We start from the raw sequence: 27,625 nt of genomic DNA on the forward strand, positions 1-27,625 counted from the left end.
CTTGTTTTCAAAAGTAATTAGTTACTTTATTACTTAGTTTATAAAAACATGAGACACAACCTCAATACATAATAAAGCGAAAGACCTTTCAGCCCAGTTCTTTTTCTGCATAATCCATCATTATGTAAAATGTAATCAAATGAAAAAGTCTCTCTTTAAAACGTGTTTTATTGGTTTTAATCTTTTAACTTTAAGCATCAAGCAAAAATTTAATTATATGCAATATTCTCTGTGAAATGTGTTTAACATTCAAACCTATTTTCTGCATATTCCAGCTTATAAAATAAAATAATGTTTTGTGTTTGCACTCACTCTTTCAAATAAAATCTAAGACTCAGCGGCACTGGGTCCTGTGGCTCTTAAATCTATTTTCATCTATTTAGCAGGAGTGGGGCGGGTGGAGGTTTGCCCGGTGCCTCAGCAGTCATGTCAGTGGGAGGATCCGGGGATTTCTCTGTGAATTTCACATTCCCGTGGCGGTGTGCTCGGTGCTTGCTCAGATTTAATGTTTAATTTTTCGCTGTAGAAAGAAGGTTTTTTTTTCCACGCAGAGTGAACAGCAAACGCTAATGTTTTTGTCACTTACAGAATCAAACTCAAAGTAATGCCAGTACTTCCAAGCTTTAAACGCCGCATGGTCGTACCTTCTCTCCTGCACTCCATATTATTCATTGTTGATCTGCACATGGACGTTGCTGCCACGGACGTCGCACGCTTGTACGTCCTTGTCGTGAGACACGCTCACAAACAAAATCACGGTTTAGTAACGCAGTAACGCAGGGTGCTTATGGGAGAAGTAACAGTAATCTAATTGCTTTTTTGGCAATAGTAATCCCTTACTTTTCTCATTACTTGAAAAAAGTAATCGGATTACAGTAACGCTACTGCCCATCTCTGGTGGTGAAATTGTAAAAAGATGAGCTGCTGATAAGCAGACTGAAAACAGAGAACGTGCATCTCATGATGTTTCCACAAGTCTAAAGTAACTTTGTGATAAGTGTGACTTTCACTGAACACATGTACCTGAGAGGAAGTGGAGGCTCCTATACGATGCCCGGTGCAGACACTCAACAGGTAGCGATACTCATCCATTGGATCATTGTCCTCCAGCTCTGTCACCTTTACCTGTTATTCAGCCAACAAGCAAAAATATTATATGGACATGAGATGGAGACGCTATTCCCAAACAGAAAAGCTGTTCACATATTAGCGTTCAACTATCTATCTAGAAACTATCTATCTATCCAGAGAGAGAGTTCATGTAAGAATATAGAAGATGCAGAGAGATACAAGTGTGTATTTTAGAAGTGGCTGAAATGACCTTAAGCTTCAAGGATCAAACAGATGAGAAGTGAGCTACAAAGTCTTTCTAGCTATTTTCTTTATTCTCTAACTCATACACCTCCAGGTTTTCACAACATCAAGCGTCCCCTGGAGCCTAAAACACAACTGTTTCCACAGAAAACACCTCAGAACAACTAACATATAAGTTGTTGTTGTGTTTTTTTTTAAGATATATGATATTCCTAGGAAACAGACAAGCCTTTTGTTATTTTTAATCTGTTCTTCAGTCCACGAGAGATGCAATACCTTGACTGTGTCTTGAATATCTTTTCGTCTTGCCCACACGAGGACCAAGAGATATGCCAAAAAGAGTGCCGCGACGAAGCACACAACCACAGGATTATCGGCAAAGGTTGCAAATAGCTCAGCAGTGCGTGACGGGTCGACAAGGTTGGGAGTGACAAAGAAGGAGTTCCCAAAGAAGGTGAGGTGGTTGCAGAGGCACTGGGTTTCTAAATGCGTGGTATTGGCACCAACCTTGAAAGACAACAGCTTATATTTCCATTATTGTTTAAGCAACGCCTCACTGTACGTGTAGCAGATTGAAATGTTGCACTTACTCTGCATCCAGATTTGCTCCAGTCCAGTAGTGATTTATTCCAAAATTGACATGAGGTTGTGATGGGCGTAATTGATAAACTGGCATTTATAGATTTTATACCTGGGCCCACTATGGGTCTCACAACAAGATAATGCACTCCAGTGTTGCCCTTTAAATCCTCAGGGTGCAGGAGCCATGTGTATTTCTCCTCTGTGCAGGCACATGAGACACAGTCAAATCTCACTTCAGTCACATTAGAAGTGGAAAAAATCTTGTCACCACAATTAAGCAAAGGCATTTCTTACCTTGTGTGGCTCCCTGCTGAGGCATCTCTGTTGCCGCTACATAATTTGTCTCAGTAGGGTAGTCATTATAACCAAGGAGGACTTTGAAGGGTAAAGGAACCTTTGAAGGCATCATCTTTAAAAGGTTGGACATGCAAGACAAAATCTTATGAATGCGCAATCTAAAATAAAATCATGAATTTCCTTCATGAAAGAATAAAGAATATAATTAGTAAAACTATGATTGGCTGCAGTCATCATAGTGCTACAGTGTAGCAAAGATATGAAGTTTTAGGGAGGGTAACAGCGTGGCTCTACATATTTGACATGACAATCTGTCAGCGGTTAATCACTATGACATTAATTTACATCAAATAAAGATTCTTCTGATGTAGGTGATGAAATGTGTCAGAAACTGGTACATATATTCGTGGTCTCCAGGAGATGACCTGCAATAGCTGATCTTTTAATGCAAAACTGCCATGTAAAAATTTTCTTTAGCCTCGTCTTGTAGCTACACTTTCTGCTAACAGTTAGCAATGTTAGCATGGTCACAAGCAAAAGTCACGCTGAACAGAATGTAGCCTCTGTATGTAATGTAACCATAATATAACTGTCCACTAAGCATGTTTGCTTCTTCTAATTTCAGGAGTCGACATAAAAGAACAAGTCACTGAACCTTTAGAACCAGGGTAGAGTTCGCTGAAGGAATATCAATAACCGTTGTGCTGAAGTTCCCCAAGTCCAGAATAGTGGTGTTCACTTGTTCTCCAGCAAACCGTGGAAACATGATCTGAAGTCAGATGTTAGAAAGCAGTTATCCACTGTTTCAAAATGTAGCCACTTTAACATATTTTAAACTTGTAAAATAGTTACATGCAAGTAACATATTAATTAGTACTACTACTACTATTAATTGTACTACTATTTAAAAGTAGTAATCCCTCCCCAGAATTACATCAGGCCCTTTTCTATTATATAATTTTTTTTGTCATTGAGGGAAAGTATTTGCATAAGTATTTAATCCTCAAGTAAAATATGACTTAGCACTTGGTGGAGAAATTGAAAGCAGTAAAATGTTTCTTGTAGGTGGTCACCACCTTCTCTCACATCTAGGGAGGGATTATAGCCCAGTCCCCTTTACAGAAACTCTCTAAACTCTCCAGGTTTCTTGGCTTCTTCTTGGTGACTCACAGTTTCAGCTCTCTCCCTAGATTATCAAATTCTGGAGATTGGTTAGGCCACTCCATGACCTTATTGTGATTCTTTTTTAGCCAGTGTTTTAGCCATTGATAGGAATTCTGGCCAACAGATTCACCATCTTCACTTCTGTCACAAAACTATTCTTAATATGCATTTCTCAAAAGTCCCCAGAAACAAGTCCTCTCAAAAGGAGATTGAAAACAGTAAGTGTGGATGCTGTAATGTTGCTACACTGACCTGAATATCCTTACTTAAGTTTTCCACAGGGATAACAGACCCTTCTTTTGTTGTGAGGGATAAATAACCTATGAATCTGCTGATGTCCCATCCCACCTTCCAACAAAATGGGTTTACATCTAAGTTCAGCATCTGAAAGTGTAATTCAAAGATCAGGTCAGACATTAGACGTTAGGATGATTGAGCAAAATTGATTTACACACATGTACATATCCACAGCACAAACACTCATAGGCACATGGGTATTGACGTACTCGCACATCCACTGGTTTGTCTGAAGGAAGTATGGTAGTGGGTAGTTGTGGGAGAGAAAATGTGATGCAGGTACAGTTGGTAATATTTACGGAGCCTGTGTACAAGACTGCTGGTAAAACTCTGTAAGAAAAGATCAGGAGATCCACATTAAACATGTGCTTCTCTTAAATATTAGTTTGCAAGTTTAACAGCTCTGGAATCAATAAACTATTAATATACAAAGTAAAATGTGTTTTCATTGCGACTTGGCTACTTGTAACCACGTTATGGTAGTTATGTTAACAACTGGAGGGGACATAAATGTGAACCACTGTCACTTCAAAGAGGCTCAGTAAGAGATCCTTTTACTATATAATGTTGTCAGTATAATAAGCCACTGTAAAAACAAAACTGGATTCAATCTGGATTGTCACAGATTCTGCCTTTACTGTAGTAAACGGATATTTTTAGGACATAGTCACTCCTCAGCGCTTTCATAGGTGCCACACAACATTGTTTTATGGAAAATGGAAATGGAAAATGTGAATGTGGCACTTACAAATGTGGATTGTACAAGATGGACATTATATTTCTTCATTTCCATTTAATACTTGTACAGCTGCTGTTATTGTGTATATATATATTTATATTTCTTCATACATTCTTATATATTTCTATACTGTGTATTGTGTATTTTGTTGTACAGTTATTCTATTTTCAACTTTAATTTATATATTTTATCTTATTCTTTCCCAGTTAAATTTACCCTTCATTCTAATTTGTGTTGTACAGTTATTTCATTTTTAACTTAAATTTTTATATTTTATTTTGTTTTATTTTATTCCTTCCTAGTTAAATTTGCTCTTTTTAATTCTTATATTTATTTCCTATCTTATTCATAGCTTTTTCATTTTCCTTTAGGTCACGAGCAGTTGTGTAAGCATTTCACTACATATCGTACTGTGTATGACTGTGTATGTGACAAATAAAATTTGAATTTGAATTTGAAACATCTGTATTTGCTGAATTTTCCATGTGGTTTATGCAGGTTTTCCTTTATTTTGTCACCCATCCGTAGACAGGTGACTGTAGGCTTCAGCTTTTTAGTATACCAGCATCAGTGAGATTTTTCCAGTTCAAATTTCTGGGACATGTGGTTAATTTTTGTTTGATAACTTTGTCTTGCATTCGAAGTGAAACTTACCTTCTGACAAATACTTTAACGTGCGTTTTCTGAATTATGCTTGAGTCCCCATTGAGCTCCATAAAGACCAACATCGCACTCTGTATATTGTACAGGGCCCCAAGAAGGCCATCTGAGGTGATTTTCTGCAACACACAACATTTAGAATAAGAAATAAAACTGATTTTAAATACAAAAAGGTTTTTTTTGAAGAGACAGCAGATATTGCTGGGAAGTGATATTGATTTGCATATCTAACATTAAAAGCTACCACGATTCCCCAGAGAAATAAACACAATCAGTATCGGCCTCATAAGACTCACACTGGGACAATAGTCGAGCATGTTGCTTATGCCCTCCACAATAATGTTGGCTGTGGCAAAGACTTCAGTTGCGTTTAGATCCATGTGGAGGAGAAATGAACTCAGGGTTGCGAACAATGATGCGGCCCTTTCCTGAAGGTGGAAATTAACTCACAGTCACAGACATGTATTTGGGAGAAATTATGAAGATATTAACATTTTTGAATTGTCAAAAGCTTTAAAATGTGGTCCTCATGTCCCACCTTTAATTTTAAAAAAAGCCCTGTCCACCAAACATTTACTTCCCATTAAGAAGGGAGCTACAGTGAAAGCAACGTACATCAGTACGCATTGCAGAGAGATGTCTACAGTCCTTACTGATGGATTCCTCCTTTTTTGAACTTCTCTACAGTACCTGTGCTGATGTATTGAGTTCAGTCCCTTTCTTGACGAGAGAAGCAAGTGCTGTGGCTAACACCTGAACGTCTTGTAGAGTTTTGTTGAGATTTTCATTTACTATAGCAATCAATATGTCCAGCATCTTCTGTCGAAGCTTCAGACACCAACAAAATAAATGCATAAAAAAGTGACATATTAGAATTTTACAGTAACAATGTTGTTCATTCAGATTCAAACATTTCCTGATTCACAGAGATGGTTTTTCCTTTCCATCCACCCTGTCTGATTAAGTTTGGAAATGAGACCTGTGTTTTCTTGAGAAGCTGTCAAAAAGATGTAAAATTACACACAGAAACTTCCTTTGAATGAATCAACTGTTGGGCGGCTCCTAAAGCATGCCCTATTAAAGGCCTGTACACACTGACTGCAATCTGAATACACAACAACAAAAGGAAGAAATGGAGATTCTGGGTTCATCCAAATCTCACAACAAAGAAGCAACAGAGAAAATTTGGTGGTTTGATTCATAACTGCATTATGACTGTTTTTGTACATATTTTAGGATGTCAGTGGAGCTGTCCAGACTCTTTTTGCAAAATTACACGGTTGATGTTAACAGCTGCATTAACAATACGTGAGCCTGAAAAAATTTTAACCCATCCGGTGTGTAAAGGCCTTAAAAGTTAAAAGCTTGCTTAGCCCTGCTGGCAGCACAAGGCTCTTCACTGGTCCTATCCTTAAACAGGATGAGATTTGCTACCTTTTGCCTATCTGCTTGTCCTGCAGGATCAGATTGGTCGTTAAGTTCATTGGCCACAGAACTGAAGAGTTGTCCAGCGACTTCTGGTGACAGCTGGCCTTCTGCCTTTAGCTGATCCAAGATGTTCTCTATTGAGCTTAAGCTCAAAGTTGAATCCATAACCTGATGAGAAGAAAATATTTTCTCACAGTACTACAAAATCAGAGCATTTCCGTACTCTGGATCTTTTCTCGTCAGTACATGCATCCTATTTGTGGCATACCTGTGCAGTTATAGTGGTGCTGAGTACTGTTTGGCCTTCACCCGTTGCAGTTGCCAGTATATTCAGTTTGTAGTTAGAATTGCTGTCTCCGAGAGGAAGGAAGATGAATTTTACTTCATTGCTCTGACTGCATCGCAGAGTCTTACCTGATAAGGTTCAAACAAGAGAGTTTCTATCATTATTAGATTTCTAGTGAAATATACTCCATTGTGTTTGTAGCTAAATGAATATTATGAATATTTCAGTATTGGATTATTAATCACACTACTAGCCAATCACATTATATGGTGCTACGATAATAGTAGCTGCATCCCTCACTTGCTTACCTGTCGCTGTACGCATTTGAGCCCTCTGTCACCTGACTTCCCTAGCTGTTACAGGTAGGAGTCATGTCACTACTGCCTCAGTCTGAATGGGCTACACTTTGGTTGAGTGGTGCTACTCGTGTTTTTGTGGAGATCACCTGTGGATTATTTCTCCGGAAGCCTTCCATCGATTTCTGGTATGTTATTTTGTGCCGTATGTTTATTGTTTTACTTGGTAGTAAATGCGTGTGTTTTTAGGCTGTAGCTGCAGAAGCCTCCTATTGGCCACGTCGTTTGCAGATTGGGCAACGCCGTTTGATCAGTAGCGGAAAGTGGGGTGAGTTGTGCCAGTTTTTACTTTACAGTGAGGCCTTGAAAGGAATGCTTCTTTCTATAATATGTACATATATTTCAGGATCTAACTCATCCCTGGGATCAGTCACTTTGGATTGTTCTACAGTGCCACCCCCGTGTTTCTATGGATCTTTAGAAACACAACTTACCGCTGGGACAAATCGCCCCAAATGTTAAAACAACGTGGAAAATAAATGCCACTGTTTACTTAGTTACATCAGTGTCTTAAAAGATTTTGCTGATCCAGAAGTACTTACTCTGAGTGCTGAAACAATACTGACAGTTAGAGCAGGGATTTTCAGTATTGCAAGTTATATCAAAAGCATCAAGGATTGTTCCACTCTGTGGAGATATGCTACATGACAAGCCACTGGAGCCATCTCCATCCGTTCCGCAATCAGGTCCTCCCCCTCTTTCGCAGTCGCCTTTTCCACAGTCGCCTTTGCAACAGTCTCCTCCCCCTTTTTCGCAGTCGCCTTTTCCGCAGTCGCCTTTGCAACAGTCTCCTCCCCCTTTTTCGCAGTCGCCTTTTCCACAGTCGCCTTTGCAACAGTCTTCTCCCCCTTTTCCACAGTCGCCTTTGCAACAGTCTCCTCCCTCTTTTTCGCAGTCGCCTTTTCCACAGTCGCATTTGCCACAGTCTCCTCCCCCTTTTTCGCAGTCGCCTTTTCCGCAGTCGCCTTTGCAACAGTCTCCTCCCCCTTTTTTGCAGTCGCCTTTTCCACAGTCGCATTTGCAACAGTCTCCTCCCCCTTTTTTGCAGTCGCCTTTTCCACAGTCGCATTTGCCACAGTCTCCTCCCTCTTTTTTGCAGTTGCCTTTTCCACAGTCGCATTTGCCACAGTCTCCTCCCTCTTTTTTGCAGTTGCCTTTTCCACAGTCGCCTTTGCAACAGTCTCCTCCCCCTTTTTTGCAGTCGCCTTTTCCACAGTCGCATTTGCCACAGTCTCCTCCCTCTTTTTTGCAGTCGCCTTTTCCACAGTCGCATTTGCCACAGTCTCCTCCCTCTTTTTTGCAGTTGCCTTTTCCACAGTCGTCGTTTCCGCAGTCTCCTTCCCCTCCATCTCTTTGAGTTATTGTAGCTGAACGGTTAGCTGTGAGTGTCAGTAGAGCTCTGCCAACTCTAACATGCTTCTTTCTCTGAAAACACAAGCATTTATAAATGTCAGGTAAGGTAGAACAAAGGTGAGGATGAGGGTTAATATTTACTTAAAATATTATTTTGTACAGTTACATTAGAAGTACAACTACACAACTATAAATTGGATGGACTTCTGTAATTACCCGTCTGTTGTTCATTCCAAACAAAATGTTATTTTGATCGCTGGGTTTAAAGCCTAAATCTTTATCACAAGAAGCAGATATATTCAGCACCACTTCAAGAGAGGAGAAGATGTTCCAAACTCTGAGTTTTGCTTCTATAGAACCTGTAGAAAAACACACGGAAAAAATCAATGAATCAGCAGTAGAATCTGTAAATATTCATGTTTCAGACATTTTGACTGACATCAAATTCGGGTGGCTGTAGCTCAGGAGGTAGAGCAGGTCATCTACAGTCCTAATTAGAAGGTTGGTGGTTTGATCCCTGGCAGCTCCAGTCTGCATGATACCAACCCAATGCATCCATCAATGTGAGTGAATGTGTATGAACATAAGTTGTAAGTAAGTTGTGTAAAGCACTTAGAGTGCCTAGGCAGAGTAGAAAATGAGATGCATTAACACTATGGAATACCTGTGTTATCAATTTCAAAATACTATATCGCCTTATTCTTAGATTATCATTCACAAGATTTTTGGAGAACTTGATCTTTGACCTTGAGGTTGAGGTCACCAAGATTTAAACTTGTCTGAGACTTTTAATAGATACACTAATTTGAACATCCTATGTTGCTTTGTTCTTGAGTTATCACATTCACAATCTTTGGTATTCATGATGCCCGCCCACCTGGCAGAACGACAACAATACCTTCAATTAGCCTTTTATGGCTAAGGGGTAAAATGCACTACATAAGAAGCAGTCCATTTACCATTTACATTTTAAAGCTCACCTTGAATTGGGTTTTCAGTTTCAAACATTTCCTTTCTGGTATTCATTTGTCTGGTTTCAGTGAACAAGCCATTGTTTCCAGAAAGAGAAAACAAGAGCATCACAGGCTCTCCTCGTACAAGGGAAACATCAAAAATAATAAATGGGGAATCTAAACATTCATCGCCCGCTGTCAACACAGAGGCCTGAAGTCCAACTATTTTCTCCAGAACACACACCTGTGGGATAAGCAGAATTACAAAGCAGAGGAACACATTAATCAGATAACAGAAGCAGATAACACGTTAATCTGATAACACATTAATCTGGCAATTAGTGTTTACTATGAAAATACATTAAAGATACATTAAAAATACTCTACAAAGCATTTTAATTCAGTAAGAAATTGTCTGATAAAGAAAAATCTTGACATATTAAATTGTGACTGTCTATGAGAAGAATAAAACTGTCATGGTCTGGGTGAGTGCGGGGTTTTTCCACTCTGCTGGGCTCCACGTTCAGGCGGAGACTCCAATCAGCCTTCACACCTGATTCCAATCAAGTCACCAGCATAAGACCAGCGCTCACAACAGACCTCTGCCAGATCTACAGCTAACGCACTACCTGCCTGGGCGTTACGCTTCTCAAACTGAACTGCACCTATCTCTGTCTGGATGCTGGTTTCCTGATATCTGGTTGTAACCCCCTCAATCGTGGCACTTCGCCTGCCCACCTCTCTGCCAGGCCTGTTGCTACAAGTGTATTCCAGACCCTCCTTGGACCTCTATCATGCCACTTTCACCTGCTATGTGTAAGCCATAACCATCATAGTTGAATCCACCGACTGACATTTACTAGACTGCCACTGACTGCCTGTCTCTTCTCGTTATAGTGACTCTGTGTACCTCCACCCAGGCCGCTGCCCCTTTTCCCTCCCCAGGATCTGGTCACAAAATCTAGCATCTAGTCTAGGGTGTGAATGGGTGGATGACTGGACGTGTAAAGCGCTTTGGGGTCCTTAGGGACTAGTAAAGCGCTGTACAAATACAGGCCATTTACCATTTAGTCATAGCGCACAGTCTGAGCTCCATGTTCCATAGTCTGGCCTCTTAGCCTTCACAGTCCATAGCCTACATTATTTCCTGCTCTGTAATTAAACTACGCACTGTAAATAAAGCACTGTATTCACTCCAGTTTTGCCTCCCTCTGTGTCTGCATTTCAGTCCACACTCACCGCCTGGCCCTCTCGGCCGTAACAAAAACTTCCAATATATTTCCAGAGTTTTTGTGCCATGCAAAGAAGAGCAGGTGAGCTGAGCTTCCTGTTTACGGAGGTTAGCTGGCAGCTGAGTGACATCAGACCTTGTGGTTTAATTTTGATTAAACTTAGATCAAAGGCACATTTTCACATTATGTTCCTTGACTTAAAATGACTGATTACCTTAATGGGGACAGCAGGATGAAAGTGCAGACTTTTAAATTCATAGTTGGTATGAAAAAAAAAAAAAGAAATAATTGTGAATTAAATTGAGAGAGATGTTCTCGTCTTCCCAGTTATATTTCCCTAATTATCTTAAAGAAGTTTTATAATTAAAGGTTAAATTTAATTAATAATTTTAAACAGTCTAATTTTTCAATCAGTACTCAAATTCTTTATTCATATGAACACCATGCTCAACAGAAACCTGGGGATGATACATCATTATTTTTGTTACTGTTGTACTAAAAGAAGACTATTAGTTTGATTTACTGTACCTGCAGGTCTTTGGACACTTCAAGGAATGTGACCGTGTTAGACGCATAAAGTGTCAGATGGTGGCAGCCAGACCCGAGCTGCGTCACTATTTCTGATGTTACTGTGACGTTCTGGGGTTCAGTTCCTCTGACCACAGATAAACCGGACAACGGCTTTTCATCAGCTTTGATTCTGTAGGTCACATTCGTACCTAAAGAATAGAAAACAAATAAAACTTAAGTGACAGTAAAAGTCAAACATGATTTCGGGAAAAAAACAAATATATGCTCAAACTAAAGCCGATGCTGTTATGTAGAGATATCAAAATTTCAACTTAATTATTTGATATTAGGTTCACTTTGGTACCTACCTGCTTTTACTTCCATTTGAATATGAAAGGCTTCTCCACACAGGGCTTTGCAGTTGGTTTCATAAAAAGACAGGTTTCCAGCATAGCACTTGATAACACCGATCTCTGCAACAGGCTCTTGAATCGTAATTATTTTCTGAGCAGTAATGTGCATTTCACTGCAAGTGCATTCAGCTGCCACAATAAAGGTACTTGGATGAGTGTATTTGTGCACCACACTGCTCTCCAACCTGAGCAAATTCAAAAACAGGAATCAGCGTGTTCGTTTGAGTAACACTATTTCAGATATGCCACACAACCATTAAGTGCATCAAAATCAAATTAAACAAACAGCCATTAGCATCAAATGGTTTTTAATCCCAGTGTAATGGTGTAATGTGTCATAAAAATTATTATTATTATTATTTTTTTTTTTTTTTTTTTTTTTGTTACTATTTAATTTGTAAAAATGTGTATACACACACACACACACACACACACACACACATGTAGGAAAATATTTAGTATACACATCCAGAAATGCATACACTATTATATATTGTACATATATTTATTAGTTTCAGGTTGGCCATTCTTGTATTTTGCTCGTTTGTGTTGTTGTGTTTGCACATCTCTGTTGCTTGTGGGGCTCGCACACAAGAATTTCACTCGCATGTGCTGTGCCAGTGTGCCTGCACATGTGATGTGACAATAAACGTGATTTGATTTGATTTGATTTTGAAAAATGAAATCTTCCCTGACTCTTAAGTCTTTAACAAAATGTTGTCTGATATCACTGAAAGACTTTGGTACTTTAGTTGTAAGTGCAAATTCAAAAGATGTTGCATGTGCTTGTTCACAACTGAACAACAACACTGAACCAGGGGTCACTCCAGGAAGATCTCTATTCCTGACTCCAGGGTGAGTTTGCTGGTAGTCAAAATCTGTCAGAAAAAGGGTGATGCACTAAAAATCTTCTCGAGGTTGCCATGGATTGCTTGCAGATCGCCACAGTTACCTGCAGACTGGAGCGACTCACCAGCTACTCGCTGAGTACAAAGTGCCCAGATCCCATGGGTGCAAAACAAGCCCAAATCATCAGCCTTCCAACACTTTGCTTGACAGCTGGTAGGAGGTGTGAGGTCCTGATATGCTGATATATGTTTGGGCTCTACCAAATGGGTGGCTGCGCATTGTAGCCAAACATCTCCAATTTGGTCTCATCTGGTCAAAGAACATTGTTTCTGAAATTTTGCAGTTTGTACAAACATACTCCGTGCTGCCATGTTCTTTTAGAGAGAAGATGATTTCTCCTGGCAACCCTTCAAAGCCAGCCATGCTTCTTCGAATTATTCTGTCATGAATTTTAATGTTATGAACGTTAGCATGTGGCCTGAGACCTGTGGAGTCTTACAGTAGAATGTTTTTATTATTTTTGCGCAGTCTCCTTGGGGTAAATTGACAGAGACGTTCAATCTTGTGATCGTTAATCAAGTGCTTTCCTGCAAAGAAGCGCAAGGATATAACATAGAAGTCCTCAATCCTTTAGAGAATGCTCGACATTCAACTTGTTTAAGGCACAGGTTAAAAACTGGTTATGGACAAATCAAGTGTGTGATCATGTATAAGTTGTATAGTTTTAATGTTTTATTTGGGAATAGAACGGTGTGTATGTGTGAGTACTTTTAATGTTTTATGGACAACAGATGGAAATTAGCCCTTGGCTATAATCTGGCATGTTTACATTCATGTAATTTATTTTACATTTATGTTCATTAACATGCACTGTCCTAAATAAATTAAATTAAAGTTCACCTAATGCCTGTGAGTATATCATAATGGTTTTCTGGACATTACACACAGAACGTCTAATAAAATTTTTAGGGTTTTTTTTGGCGATTTAAATGGGAGAAATTGGGTGAATAATGCAGTTCTTCAAAAATAACTGAACTTACATCTGCTGATCATTCCTGCATTTATTCCCAGTACCTTTACTGAAAGTGGCTGCAGTTAAAAACAGGTATGCAATCTAGTGGCTCGCTTATTAATTTCCATTAGGCATTCAAAAAACATTTATAAATAAAAACATTAAATTTTTAAAACATCCCTTTCCTTGCAAAATAAGACATCTTGCAGATTATCAATATGTGACCTGTTCTTAAGGTTTACAGATTCAGGTAACTTATAACGCTGATGGAGATGGTAGGCCTACACAACTTTCCTCCAGCTTTTGTACAAATGACTTTGATAGCAGCATGGTCCAACTGAAGTGCGGTGTGCCTGTTTGTATCATTACATTTCATGGTTAAATTCAACATAAGGATGAAATAAGTTGCACATTCACTATGATACAGGTGATGATTGTGTGGTGAACAGATGTAGCAGATCCAGCTAAAGATATAATGGATTGTTGTGGTTCACACTTTCATAGTGAACTTTGTTAAACTTTCACCAAGCTCATGTTGTCACATGTCAGAGCAGTGAGACCAATTACACAAACAATGCTGACGCAGGCTCATGACACGCTCAACTGTTGACTGATTTTTTATTTATTTTGTAGACTGCATTGCTTCTTCTAAGTGCTGAGCCTTTTATAGCTGAAGCGTCAAAACCTTCTCTGGCATGGTTCCTAGGCTGCATCCTACTTCTAGATGCTGTAATGTTTCTGTTGCTGTGCGCCTTGTCAGCTCTGGTAAACAAATTACTGCCGGCTGACGTAAAAGGCATTACTACCAGTACAGCAGTGACTGTCGCCACAGACACCAGGATTCAAAACTGAAACTGTGCCCTCCAAAAACAGGAAATACAGATTTAATCACCACTGATTAACTGATTACGAATGAGCTTGAATCTAACAGATGTTCATTTCTATATGACAGCCCCACACACCCACCCACACAAATGTAGTATCTAAAAGCACAAAAAGCCAATGGGATGCATTTGGGAATCACAGGAGGTGAGCTGGGTGTTGGCGAGCTGGAAACTGGAAACAGAGTAGATTGATTGGATTAATCAGTCCATCTGGTGAATTCCCCCGCCAGATGGACTGAAGACAATTGGCAGGTGATTTTGACACAGTGTTAGGAATGATGGGGAAATTTTTAATTTCTCTACTTTGTGCATCTTTGTCTCATCTGTCATCCCTCCATTCATTTTCCTCCTTTTGTCCAAATCAGGGTGGAGCCTATTTCAGCCTATCCTTCCGCCTGTGACTTGGAAATCAGTCTGATTATTTTATTGAAGGCTCTCTCACATTGTTGAGCAGAAGAGGAGGCTTGTCCAAGGAGCTACAGTTGTATATTGCAAAACTTGTTTTTTCCTGCCGTGATGCGTGAATGAGGAGTGCTACACCTCTGTAACATACAAACTATCCTCAAACTGGGAGTCTACACAAAAAATGAGGGGTTTTTTTCCATATCGAAGAAGAAATAACTGCTTTGCAGAGGAAGCAGCTGTGCCGCATAAATGTATTGCCATTGCTTTTAAATAGCAGCCTGGAGCAACTGTCTCAGTATGTTAAGTGCCAGTTGCACTGACTCCTTGCTCCTCCTTTTTCATCCTCATCTCCTCTGCTCGTGTCTCAGGTACGATGGACTAAGTGCACTGAGAGGATGCCAAGGAAAGGAATCAAGGATGTGCAAAACTTAGTAACAAGAAAGCAGGATAGAAGGCAAAAACAAAACTTTGACACCTACACAAAAATAACTAACCTCATGTGGAAAATAATGCAGAAAATGTTCTTTAAACTCATGGCTGAAAAAACCTAAAGATTATTAATGTTGATACTCACCCTTTTGGATTGTTCAAATTAATTACATGGCCATCTCCTGTGTTCACTCTGCAGCTAAAGTTTGTCAGGGGTGAATGTAAAAGCCACTTCACGTGGATTCTGACGTCACCAAGAACCACAGCGGTGGGAGTAACTGACAGTGCGAGCCCTGTGGTGTGGGAGGATGACCAGAAATGTTACAAAGCGCTTGTAGCCCAGCAAGCAAAAAATAGACAAGCACAAGATCTCAACAGATAGAAGCACAGATACCATAGAGGTTATTTAATGCAGGAGCATGATCTGATTTTAATGTGATCTGAGCAAAAAAATAAGAAGACAGCCCAAAGAAATAAACTGGAAATGCAGCCTTTGTTGTCAACTATAGATTGGTTTGTACTTTTTTTTGTTGGGACTGATCATATATATATTTCTGGGGTCCATGCCATTTAATGATGTATAAACAACCGAAATTACTTTAAATTAAAAATGCAGGGAGCTGAGAATTGGAGTTCAGTCGCATTTTGAGCTAACTGTAGTGTTTCCAAAAACAGCACTCCAGTACTAAACTCTACACGAATTAAAGACCTGAGTGAGCTTCTCCAGATCTTGCTGGGGCACAAATCTCCCAGTTTGACTTTATTTCAAAGATGCCAGTAGGCTGGTTTAGTTTCAACTTTCTAAAGTAGATAGTGGGAAAACTGGAACCTTTTTGTCATTTAATCGTTTCTCTATTGCTTAAACACTTCGGTGTTGTATTTGCCAATGGGAGTTGCATCTTTATCAGTAGGAAACGTTATGACAACACAGCCAAGAGTTCAAAATCTATGTACTCTGTCACATTTCCTAAAGCCTTCCAGCAGGACAGATTGTCATCTTTGCCTGGCCAATTCTGGCCCTCCAGCCTTATCTGTGACACCCCTGGTATAAGCCATTCCTGTCAGGTACAGGTAACGTGACTGAGCCTAGAGTTTGCACAGGCTCATCGTTGGAAAAACACTGTCTGGTCTGATAGGTCTCAATTTCTGCTGTGACATTCAGATGTTAGGATCAGAATTTGGTGCAAACAACCTGAAATGATGGAGTCAGCAGTTCAGGTAATGCTGTGGGGGATATTTTCTTATCATACTTTGGGCCCCTTGGTACCAGCTGAGCATCCTTTAAATGCCAAGGCCTACCGGAGAATCACTGGTGACCATCCTGTTGTAACCACAGTGTATCATCTACTGCTGGTGGCTTCCAGCAGGTTAACACACTATGCCACAAAGGTCAGATCAGCTCAAGCTTGTGTCCTGAGGATGACAACGAGTTCACTGCACTCCCAGGACCTCCACAGTCACCAGATCTCAATCCACTGGAGCACCTTTTAGATGTGGTGAACAACATGTTCACATCACAGATGTGCAGCTGCAGCAGCTGCGCGATGCTATCGTGTCAAAATGGCCCGACGTCTCTGAGGAATCTTTCCATTTTGAATCTACCGATGTTGAGATAAGGGTCACTGTAGAAGCAGACCGTGTCTGATAGTTTGACCTATAATATAACTTGTCAGTGAAACATATAAAATGAATTTCAGTGTGAAGCTTGGATTGTTTGTTTGACATTTACCTGAACAGCTGCTGCTGCCAAATAAATAAAAAAAACCCTCAGTACAGCTAGTCCTTTTCCTTTTTACGTTGCTATTAACATTAACAATCCATCTGTTCTGTCCAAGAACTCCAGTAAAGTATGAGAGTGATGAGAAGAGATTGTGCTCCTGTTTCTGAGTAAAACTTTAAATTGCTCATCAAAAATTTGGAAACAATTGGAGATAATTTATCTGAATTTCAGGAGCGGGACCAAGGCTCCAAACACACCCCTTCTGGGTCTTATCTATATATGACCCCCCAGTTCTACAAGATGTTCGTTCTCATTTTCGTGCCCCACCCGCCCCCCTTTTTTTCTTTCACTTCTTCAGTTGTCATTAGTACATCGGGATCTGCCAGGCGAGACGTCGCTACCGATGGAGACAAACTCAGACCTCCATGAAATGATAAAGTTATGTTAATCTTCCTACTATGAAGTAAAGTGTTTTATTTCTGAAACATTTTTACAACTGTCTTTGTGCTATTTGAGGTAAATAACGCTGTTTTAATAATTCTCCGTGGTTAAACAAGTGGGAGAACTTCAAATCTTTGTAAGCCATATTTTTATCTTCACACTCACCAGAAGTGAAATAAGCCACAGAGTGTGAGAGAAATTTATTGGCAATGTTTTGAGAGCTAGATTGGCAGCATTTTTTAATTGGGGTTCTAACGCCTGCATCAAGCATCATCAGCCATAGTTAATCTTATTCTAACACTTTACTGGCTCCTAACGACTCTATGTAGTACTCTAAGTGGGAAAATTAAACAGATGGGATAGAAAAGAACAGACACACGCTGCCCTTCATGGATTTAGGAAGTGTGATTCCACTTTAGAGGGAAAAAAAATGAAATTAACCTGAGCACAGAACCGTGACCTACCGTCTTTGCAGTGATAGTCCACAGACAGGTAGCTCTTCAGCTGAGGACAAGGGTCAGCAAAGGAGTTCGCAACTTCAGCAATCTGGCAGACCTGTCGGCCGTGGCAACGAGCTGGGAATCACAGAAGAATATGATTAGCTGCTGCTAGCACACACTGTCACACGCACACACATGTACGCTCCAGTGGTTTCAGCAAAGTTTTGCATCTGTTCATATCTTAGTTCATGCTTTGACGACAATATGCTTCTTAGCTACCAAAATCAAAGGCAAATAAATCCCTTCAACCTCACGCACAGAGAGGGGCTTCATAATCTTGAGACGCTAAAAAATATGAAAAGAGTTGTGATAAACTTGAGATTATACTTATGGTTTGTAGAAATGAACAATATCAACATTTTAATGCAATGACTGCGCTGCAAGAGAAACAGCAGCACTGATGTGTTTATGCTGTGTTCATGTAACATTTTTTAATCATAATTATCCATCCATCCATTGTCCAATTCAAGGTTAAAGGGGTGCTGTCTCAGGGCAAAAGACAGGGTACCCTGACAGTCTGTATCAGGACTAACACAGAGAGACATGCTCACATTCATGCTGAGGGCCAATTTAAAATCATCGAAAACTGCCAAATGTGTGTGTATTTACTGCAAATGTTAGTTATGCCAATTTAACAACAAGAAACAAGAATATAGCCAGTATATTTTTTGCCGTGTACACATCTACTATTTGGCTTTACCAAAGATCGATGGCCTAAAACGTTGATTCTGTATATCTGGACGTAGCGTTTTCAGCGGGAGAAACGTCACTCGCCCAGGTGACTTCTTCAGTCTCAGCTGACTGCAACTTTCCAACATTATAAACAGTACATTTGTACAATAACTGAAACCAGCACCACTGAATGAACAATGGGCTGTGAGGTCAGTTTCATGATCATTAATATGCAAATTGTCATGACCATTGATCAGCAACTACTGATCAAAGATCATTGATCCATGGCCATGAGTCGCATTCACAGAGAGTTGGGGAATGGCTGCAGTCACAGCATTGTAAGATGGTGACAGATGTACCCTTAGGCCCCCTCCTCGATTCAGAGATCGTCTTTCCCTTTTCACGTAACTGGCCTCCTTGACTCTGCGCTCAAACCAGCGTTCCTCCCTGTCCAGGATGTGCACATCCTCATTATTGAAAGAGTGTCCACTGGCGTAGGTGTAAATAGGCTGCAGAGTCCTGGCCTGACGAGGTAGCTCTTCTGTGTTGTGCCAACCGCTTCACCAGAGGTTGTTTGGTTTCCCAGATGTATAAATCCTGGCAATCCTCCTGGCACTTAACAGCGTACACTACGTTACTCACCAGATCCTTGAAGGTTCATTCAGTGGTGCTGGTTTCAGTCACTGTGTAAATGTACTGTTTATAGGGTTGGAAACCTGCAGTCAGCTGAGACTGAAGAAGTCACTTGGATGAGTGATGAGAAGTTTCTCGTCACTCAAAACGCTACAAGGTTCCGCATCTTCCGGGCAAGGACAGAGAGACTCAAGAGGAGCTTCTATCCCCAAGCCATCCGTGCCCTAAACACACACACCCGCCCGCTCACATCATCTATAATTGACTGAGACAGGACTCTCTTCCAGACACTCTAAACCAAGGCACAATGTACATTTCAATTCCTTTAACTTTAAATATGTTTATATTGTCTATCCTGTAAAATAGTCAGATGTCTATTCATATTAATGTACAGAATTCACCTGCTTGCTGCTACTACTGCACATTCACCCAGTGTATATACTATATGTATGTATATATTAGGGGTGCAACGATACTCGTATCGATATTGAACCGTTCGATACAGTGCTTTCGGTTCGGTACGCATATGTATCGAACAATACAAAATTTGTAATTTATTTTATCAACTTTCCTTCTGACGATGCTGTCTGTGTTGAGCGCTCAGTAAATCTGCGTTCGACTACTCAGCCTAGGCTGCACTGTCGAGCGCAGATCCACTGAGCGCTCAACACAGACAGCATCATCAGAAGGACGAGCGCAGGGCAAGCTAGCGAGACAGAAGTTAAGCTCTCCTTGCAACATGGCAAATTGAACCTTCCCCACCCTCATTCAGATGTGGCGTTTGGAATTATTTTGGTTTTCATGTGACGTATGACCCTGAAGGTAAGCGCGTCATGGACTAAAGTAAAACAGTATGTTGGATGTGCCACGCAATGCTCAATTACATGGGTGGGAACTAGTGTGTTAGCGAGCAGTTAGCTCGTTAACGTGTTAGCCGTCTAGCCCCAGGCAGGGGTAGCTCGATAACGGAGCACTAGTGGGAACACAACGAATATGACTGCACATTTACGCCGACATCATCCTAGTGCAAAGACAAGTGGAAGCAGACAAAAACAACAAGCATGCATGTTACAAACTTTACCCGAGTCATTTAGACAGCCGTTAGCACATGATTCTCCTTATGGGGACCTGATATGTTTAATATTGTGGCGAGCTCAGACAAGGAGGAAAGGGAGGTGTCGTTTGGTCTTGCTTACCGTGAGCTAGCCAGGGAGCACAGCCGTTTATTGACATCTGCAGAAGAACACTGCCGCTAGCTAACTCCTCAGCGCGGCAACCGCACAGCAACAACAACCCACAGAGCGCCCTCTGACCCCGGAAGGACACACCGTCGCAGCGAGAAGGCGTCACCCGTCACTATGGCAACATAAACAAAACATAACTGTACAAACAGAACCCTGAACAGCCCTGACCCGCTACATAGCCCCCGCCTAAGGGGTCAGTCGTCCCCGACGACCCCATTGCCCCACACAAAGTCCTGCAAATGTCCAGGTGCCTTCTTTTGGCGCACCGGCCGGTGCGTGTTAGCCGTCTAGCCCCACGCAGGGGTAGCTCGATAACGGAGCACTAGTGGGAACACAACGAATATGACTGCACATTTACGCCGACATCATCCTAGTGCAAAGACAAGTGGAAGCAGACAAAAACAACAAGCATGCATGTTACAAACTTTACCCGAGTCATTTAGACAGCCGTTAGCACATGATTCTCCTTATGGGGACCTGATATGTTTAATATTGTGGCGAGCTCAGACAAGGAGGAAAGGGAGGTGTCGTTTGGTCTTGCTTACCGTGAGCTAGCCAGGGAGCACAGCCGTTTATTGACATCTGCAGAAGAACACTGCCGCTAGCTAACTCCTCAGCGCGGCAACCGCACAGCAACAACAACCCACAGAGCGCCCTCTGACCCCGGAAGGACACACCGTCGCAGCGAGAAGGCGTCACCCGTCACTATGGCAACATAAACAAAACATAACTGTACAAACAGAACCCTGAACAGCCCTGACCCGCTACATAGCCCCCGCCTAAGGGGTCAGTCGTCCCCGACGACCCCATTGCCCCACACAAAGTCCTGCAAATGTCCAGGTGCCTTCTTTTGGCGCACCGGCCGGTCACGACCGGCGGGGGAAAAGTCACTCGGGTCAGAACATGGGGTGCCACCATCATCCCACTTCTGACACTAATGTGGCGAGCTCAGACAACGAGGAGACGGAGGTGTCGTTTGGTCTTGCTTCCCGTGAGCTAGCCAGGGAGCACAGCCCTTTATTGACATCTGCAGAAGAACACTGCCGCTAGCTAACTGCTCAGCGCGGCAACCGCACAGCCACAACAACAACACACAGGGCGCCCTCTGACCCCGGAAGGACACACCGTCGCAGCGAGAGGGCGTCACCCGTCACTATGGCAATATAAACAAAACATAACTGTACAAACAGAACCCCGAACAGCCCTGACCCGCTACAATATGCTGCTGAGAATATAGCCCAGAAGAAGCGTATAGTATAGCTTTTATTTTGGAAAGAGCCATTTCTCTGTAATAAACTCTCTTTTCCAAAGATGAGTGACTCCTCAATCAGATACAGGTGTTACCGCGCCAGATCCGCGGCCCCGAACCGTAGTAAGGAAACCTCTGGCAGTTACTTGAAGGTTCCGTAACTGACTCGTAGCCGGCAACAGCTTACTATACAGGTCAACTCCGCTAGCAAAAAGATCGAAGGAGGCGTAGGAAACTGCTTCACCGAACTTTATTTCTTCTCTAAGGCACGAACACAGCGTACAGTGGGCTGAAACAGTTTACTCACAGCGAGCATCGCCGACACAACTCTGGCTGTCGAGGGAGTTATTATATTCCTTTTATTTATTTTCTTTCCGTCTCTTCTGTAGCTAACCATTACTTTTTCCCCATCTCCGCTCTCTCTCTTCACACACACACACCAGGCAGTCCCGCTACACACATCCCGAATACATTTCCCATCAGGCTTCATCCTTAAAGGGCCATGCCTGTAACACAGGGCTTGCAAAATCGGGCTAGCGATTTTTCCAGTCGGGCTACCAAAATCTATCTCTGCCCTGCCCGTCGGGCTATTGTAGGAAGGAAAAATATATGTCAATGCTTTTGCATTCTTTCGGAAATGTAGCTGGGTAATTATGTCATTGGCATCGGTGAGCCACTGTCAATATGTGACATATTGAAATCGCGTTTGAATTTGCGCTTGTTTTTTGCTTTCACTTTGCAAATATCCAGGTGCCTTCTTTTGGCGCACCGGCCGGTCACGACAGGCGGGGGAAAAGTCACTCGGGTCAGAACATGGGGTGCCACCATCATCCCACTTCTGACACCAATGTGGCGAGCTCAGACAACGAGGAGACGGAGGTGTTGTTTGGTCTTGCTTCCCGTGAGCTAGCCAGGGAGCACAGCCGTTTATTGACATCTGCAGAAGAACACTGCCGCTAGCTAACTGCTCAGCGCGGCAACCGCACAGCAACAACAACAACAACACACAGGGCGCCCTCTGACCCCGGAAGGACACACCGTCGCAGCAAGAGGGCGTCACCCGTCACTATGGCAACATAAACAAAACATAACTGTACAAACAGAACCCCGAACAGCCCTGACCCGCTACAATATGCTGCTGAGAATATAGCCCAGAAGAAGCGTATAGTATAGCTTTTATTTTGGAAAGAGCCATTTCTCTGTAATAAACTCTCTTTTCCAAAGATGAGTGATTCCTCAATCAGATATATTTATTTTTTTAATTATTTTTGTTTCAGCAACATTAAATTTAAAAACTGTACTTTTGAGTTAAAATATATATTTATAATTTTAATAAATGACAAATTAAAAAGGCATGAACATTTTTTTTTGTATCGAAAAAATATCGAACCGTGACACCAAAGTATCGAACCGAACCGAACCGTGAATTTTGTGTATCGTTGCACCCCTAGTATATATATATATATAATGTTCTTCCTCTACACCCCCCCCCCCCCCCCCCCTCCCCAATTTTTGCACATGTCGAGGAGCATGTCAGGCTACATTTCACTGTGTGTTATACTTGTATAACTATGCATGTGACAAATAAAGAACCTTGAACCTTGAACCTTGAACATCCAGATGAACAGAATCAACTTTTGGAATTTACTTACCTGGATGATTGAGCATGCATCAAGACAAAGACTAAAGGGTTTTTAAATCCTGCTCTTCACATACGAGGAATTGAATTTTCAGGCCCCATCTTATCTCAATGACCTTGTAGTACCATATCACCCTATTAGAGCACTTTGCTCTCGCTCTGCAGGCCTACTTGTTGTTCCTAGAGTATTTAAAAGTAGAATGGGAGGCAGAGCCTTCAGTTTTCAGGCCCCTCTTCTGTGGAACCAGCTTCCAGTTTGGATTCAGGAGACAGACACTATCTCTACTTTCAAGATTAGGCTTAAAACTTTCCTTTTTGCTAAAGCATATAGTTAGGGCTGGACCAGGTGACCCTGAATCCTCCCTTAGTTATGCTGCAATAGGTGTAGGCTGCTGGGGGACTCCCATGATGCACTGGGTGTTTCTTCTTCAGTCACCTTTGTTCACTCTCTATCTGTTTATACACTTCACTGCATTTAAATCATTAGTTGTTATTATTATTAATCTCTGGCTCTCTTCCACTGTGCGTCTTTGTCCTACCTCTTTCCTCTCACTCCAAACTGCTTGCGTCAGTTTTTCCTTCCCACTGTTACCAAGTGCTTCCTCACTGGGGCTCATGTGATTGTTGAGGTTTTCGCTGTATACAGTTTGAGGTGGTTGTTATTGTGATTTGGTACTATAGGAATAAAACTAAATTGAATTAAATCGAACTAAATTTTCACAGATAGCTTGTTTTAAAAAGATGATTTGATTGGACCATATCTGGTTTCTGGTTGTTCTAATTTTGACAAGGAATACCAGAAGGCTTACCAGACTTATGGATGTAGAAATTATAAATAGCCAGTAAAGCCTGATAAAAGGCTTTTGTTTGCAGTTGAGTGAAAGCCATGAATATTCCAAACTGATACTTTGAATGGTGGTCTGCAGTTAGTCAGTCATTTTAGCTGAGGCACATCCGCAGCATAGTAGATAAAAGGTGGGACAGTGCCTGGTACTAATCCATATGTAGAAATGTGCTTTTTATTGTATGTGTTTAATGATTTTGTACGTCACTAAAGATGCTATAGATTGGATGTGCAGTTTAAAAAGGTGAATGCGCTCCAAACCACAATGCGTGCTGAAAAGTCCTCCCAGTGCCCGAACAGGATGAAATGGAATCAACGTTAAACGATGACAAACGGCCGCCTGCTTCAGTCATCAGTTAAATTCAAAAGTCAATATTTACTCTGATAGATGGAAATCATCTATGTATCTTTACTGACAATTAAGCTTTTAAGCCATTGTTGTTTGCGTTCTTACGTAAATGTCCTGATGGGCAATTATCTTTACAAAGAAGGGGCTCCAGTGAGACAGTGTGTTCTTTGTGATGTAAGAGATAAGGCTTCTACGTGGATAGAATTTCACCACAGTTTTCATTCATGCAGAACCTTTTATAAGGCGCCAGTGTTTGTTTTCCTACCCGAGTTCAGCAGGTTTAATGAGAGGGACCATTATGACGCTATGATCACTGTGCAGATTAGACCGCTCGCACATAAATTAGAATTACAAGATCAACAATGAAATAATGATGAAGTTATCTCTGTAGTTGCTGCACTCAGACGTCATTTGACCGTGTTTTACCTGTAATTGATTCTACAGCGTCCGCCCAGCCGCACTCATGTTGTGGGGATGCTGGTGGAGGGAACTTGGATCGACAGTAATGAATACTCTTACGACCGTAGAAGCCACCGTCTATCATCAACACCTGACCCGAACCACACTGCAGAGTGGTGTTACGACCCTCACACACAATGGTTCTCCCAGACTCTGAAAAGATTACAAGGCAGTGTAAAAGTAATTCTTCGTATGGAGTGATTCAGTGTGCAACACAGTCTTCGTCAGAATACTTACCAAACTGGCAAATAAAACTCCGGTTTTTGCTGCAGTTGTTTCTGGCCTCCCAGTGAAAGCCCGAGTTTCTCAGGACGTAGCCACAAGCTGCTCCAGGCTCTGGACTGCTCACCCACTTTGAATATGTGACAGGTGAACCATCGAGCCAAGAGAGATGACCTGATGATGCAAAAAAGCCATGAAAGCCCACTGATGAACATACACGCATCAATAATGCATCTAGAGCAGAGCTCATTCAGTTTCTGTTACCATTTGGGGCTTACAAAAAGTTTATTATTATAAACTGTGGTCCAAGTTGACTCCAACTACTAACCTGGTGGGTGTAAGTTGTTTTTTTTTTAAGTGTACTTTATATTTTTACTTTGTGCAGAATTCTCAATCAGTGTGTTATATGAAGCCATTTCTCTCTATGCTGTGAAAATCTCAGTGGGAACAAATTTACCATAATTTGTCAGACTGCTGATTTCCTAGCTCTTTGTATTGTGCCGTGTTTAATCTGAGCATTCTCCACCATCCGAGATACAGAATTGATTTTCTGATTGATTTTCTAACCACAGGAGAAGAGAGCATTATCAGTGCAGTAAGAAAAAGGCGTCTTTGGTCGTTTAGTTTTGGAACTGATGCACAGTTCGTCCATGCAAACGTTTTGTTGTTAATGTTTGATTTAAAGTCATCAGTTAGAGGTCTGCTGGGAAATATCCACTAACAATAAAAACAAGTGTGACTTTTTACCTTCAGCAGATGGTGCCACACCAAACCAAAAGTCTTCCTTAGTGTCCATGTGTCTCTCGAGGAAGTACTGGGTGTCCTCGTCAGGGATAAAAGCAAGGTGTCCTCCAGTCCCCTCACACCAAGCTTGAGCACTGAAGAAAGAGTGCCGGATACCCACAAATTCAAAGCAAGAGCCCCCGAAAGCCCTTTGGTGTTCTGGACAGGTGACATTTGTCTCATTTTCAGCCAAAGAGTGACAGCTGAGTGTCATCAAGATCAGCAGGTGCAAAATTGCCTGGCACATCCGTTCTGCTCTCACCTCCGAAATCAAAAGTTAGTCTCACTAGTTCTCTTTTAGCTTTTCTTGAAGGTTTCAGGTCTGAACTGATGTTTTTAAACACAACCGAGTGACATCCTACAGCTGAGCGTGTCTGACAGAAGCACCGCTCACACACCCTTTTGTAGTTACTGTAGAACACTGTTGACGTACTATACTAGCTTCAGAACCAACGAATGCATTTGCGTTTGTTACATAAACAGGAACAAAAGGGAATATGAAACTGATTACACAGTACTTACAAAAAAAATGCAAGCCTAGTAAGTCTGAAGGTTTACACAACGAGTCATCGCTATGTTAAAGAAAAACGAACAATTAAATTATGTTTTACTTCATTTTTTTAGTTAAATAGTTTCTTTTCACCCACTAATGAAACTTTTTTTAAAGTACACACGAGTGTGTGTGTGTGTGTGTGTGTGTATTTGTCTTAAAAAATCACACTCTACAAAGACAGAGAAATGTCAACCTTATTTTATATTTGTCTCTGCAGTAGTTACAACTGATATAAGAAAGTGTTTTTCACTGTGATGAATCCAGAGATAATTATTAACCTGCTGCACATTTCATCCCAAATCTGTCCTAAAACCATTCAGCTCATAGTTCTTCGTCCACTTTCTAGTCATTTTCCACTCTGTTGTCACACTTTTTCAGCAAATAGCTCTAAAAACCATGTTACAGTATGTTCTGTAGTTGCATGTTCTGAAGCATTTAGCAGCTACAAACTTAACTATGTTACATTTTGATAGCGCCTGTCCATCCAGTTTTGTTTTTTTTTACAAACCTGAGTATGTCTTTGACACAAGAAAACCACAGGATATTTTTCACAGTAGCTTGGATCAATTGGGTGGACTAAGAGCAGCGCTGCACTTTGATTGTGTCATTGATTTCACAGCAGGTGTGAATTCAACCAAATGACCAAGAATAATGGACATAATACCTATAGTCTCCAGCTATCCACAGCCCTGTTGTGGCTTGTAGTTACAGTAATTTCAAGAACTGCAATGACAGGACACTCGGATCCTTCAGGATGTAAAATGAAATGCTGTCTGTCTGTCTGTCTCTGTGCCTTGGTATGTCCCTGAATCCTGGGATGGGTATCAATGCCCTTTACTAAAACTGTTTCTGGGCAGGTTTTTCTGTGTGATGGTGCACATCATCTTTCTAACTATCACTGGGGAGTGCTGTTATTGTGGCTGGTGACACATGAACACCAAGACCCAAGGTTTTCCTTAAATCACTTTTATGTGGTTTACCTTTCACTGGTTTGAGTATTGTGGCTGATCAATGTTACCTTTTAAAGAGCAATAAAGACCTTCAGCTGTAATAAAGCGAGAACTGTTTCTGAAAAGATGCACCAATATTTTATATTAAATTGAGGCTTACTTTAGAGTAACTCCCAAGGATGTTACTGATTCCCGTAAGGAGGC

General features: G+C 41.2%; 1 protein-coding gene across 2 annotated transcripts in view; it reads right to left on the minus strand.

Moving 5' to 3' along the window:
* The window catches only part of LOC308409518 (polycystin-1-like protein 2), a 44,339-nt gene extending 18,126 nt beyond the window's left edge, over nt 1-26,213 (minus strand). The window contains exons 1-22 of one of the 2 annotated variants that reach the window (XM_080902320.1): nt 25,883-26,213; nt 25,151-25,309; nt 24,881-25,066; nt 17,789-17,899; nt 15,309-15,456; nt 11,540-11,769; nt 11,190-11,380; nt 9,457-9,673; nt 8,693-8,835; nt 7,666-8,548; nt 6,750-6,895; nt 6,488-6,649; nt 5,744-5,881; nt 5,350-5,481; nt 5,048-5,172; nt 3,864-3,984; nt 3,610-3,741; nt 2,849-2,962; nt 2,191-2,305; nt 1,905-2,095; nt 1,591-1,821; nt 1,024-1,125 (exon numbers count right to left, since the gene is read on the minus strand). In XM_080902320.1, the coding sequence (XP_080758446.1) occupies nt 1,024-1,125; nt 1,591-1,821; nt 1,905-2,095; nt 2,191-2,305; nt 2,849-2,962; nt 3,610-3,741; nt 3,864-3,984; nt 5,048-5,172; nt 5,350-5,481; nt 5,744-5,881; nt 6,488-6,649; nt 6,750-6,895; nt 7,666-8,548; nt 8,693-8,835; nt 9,457-9,673; nt 11,190-11,380; nt 11,540-11,769; nt 15,309-15,456; nt 17,789-17,899; nt 24,881-25,066; nt 25,151-25,309; nt 25,883-26,165 (4,260 nt within the window). In that variant the 5' untranslated portion in view covers nt 26,166-26,213. Of the gene's footprint in view, nt 1-1,023; nt 1,126-1,590; nt 1,822-1,904; nt 2,096-2,190; nt 2,306-2,848; nt 2,963-3,609; nt 3,742-3,863; nt 3,985-5,047; nt 5,173-5,349; nt 5,482-5,743; nt 5,882-6,487; nt 6,650-6,749; nt 6,896-7,665; nt 8,549-8,692; nt 8,836-9,456; nt 9,674-11,189; nt 11,381-11,539; nt 11,770-15,308; nt 15,457-17,788; nt 17,900-20,325; nt 20,571-24,880; nt 25,067-25,150; nt 25,310-25,882 lie in introns of those variants that run through there. The other variant, XM_080902319.1, reaches the window with a different exon arrangement.
* Between the last annotated feature and the right edge of the window lie 1,412 nt (nt 26,214-27,625).

This window comes from Rhamphochromis sp. 'chilingali' (assembly GCF_963969265.1).
Source record: "Rhamphochromis sp. 'chilingali' genome assembly, chromosome: 14".
Lineage (NCBI taxonomy): Eukaryota > Metazoa > Chordata > Actinopteri > Cichliformes > Cichlidae > Rhamphochromis > Rhamphochromis sp. 'chilingali'.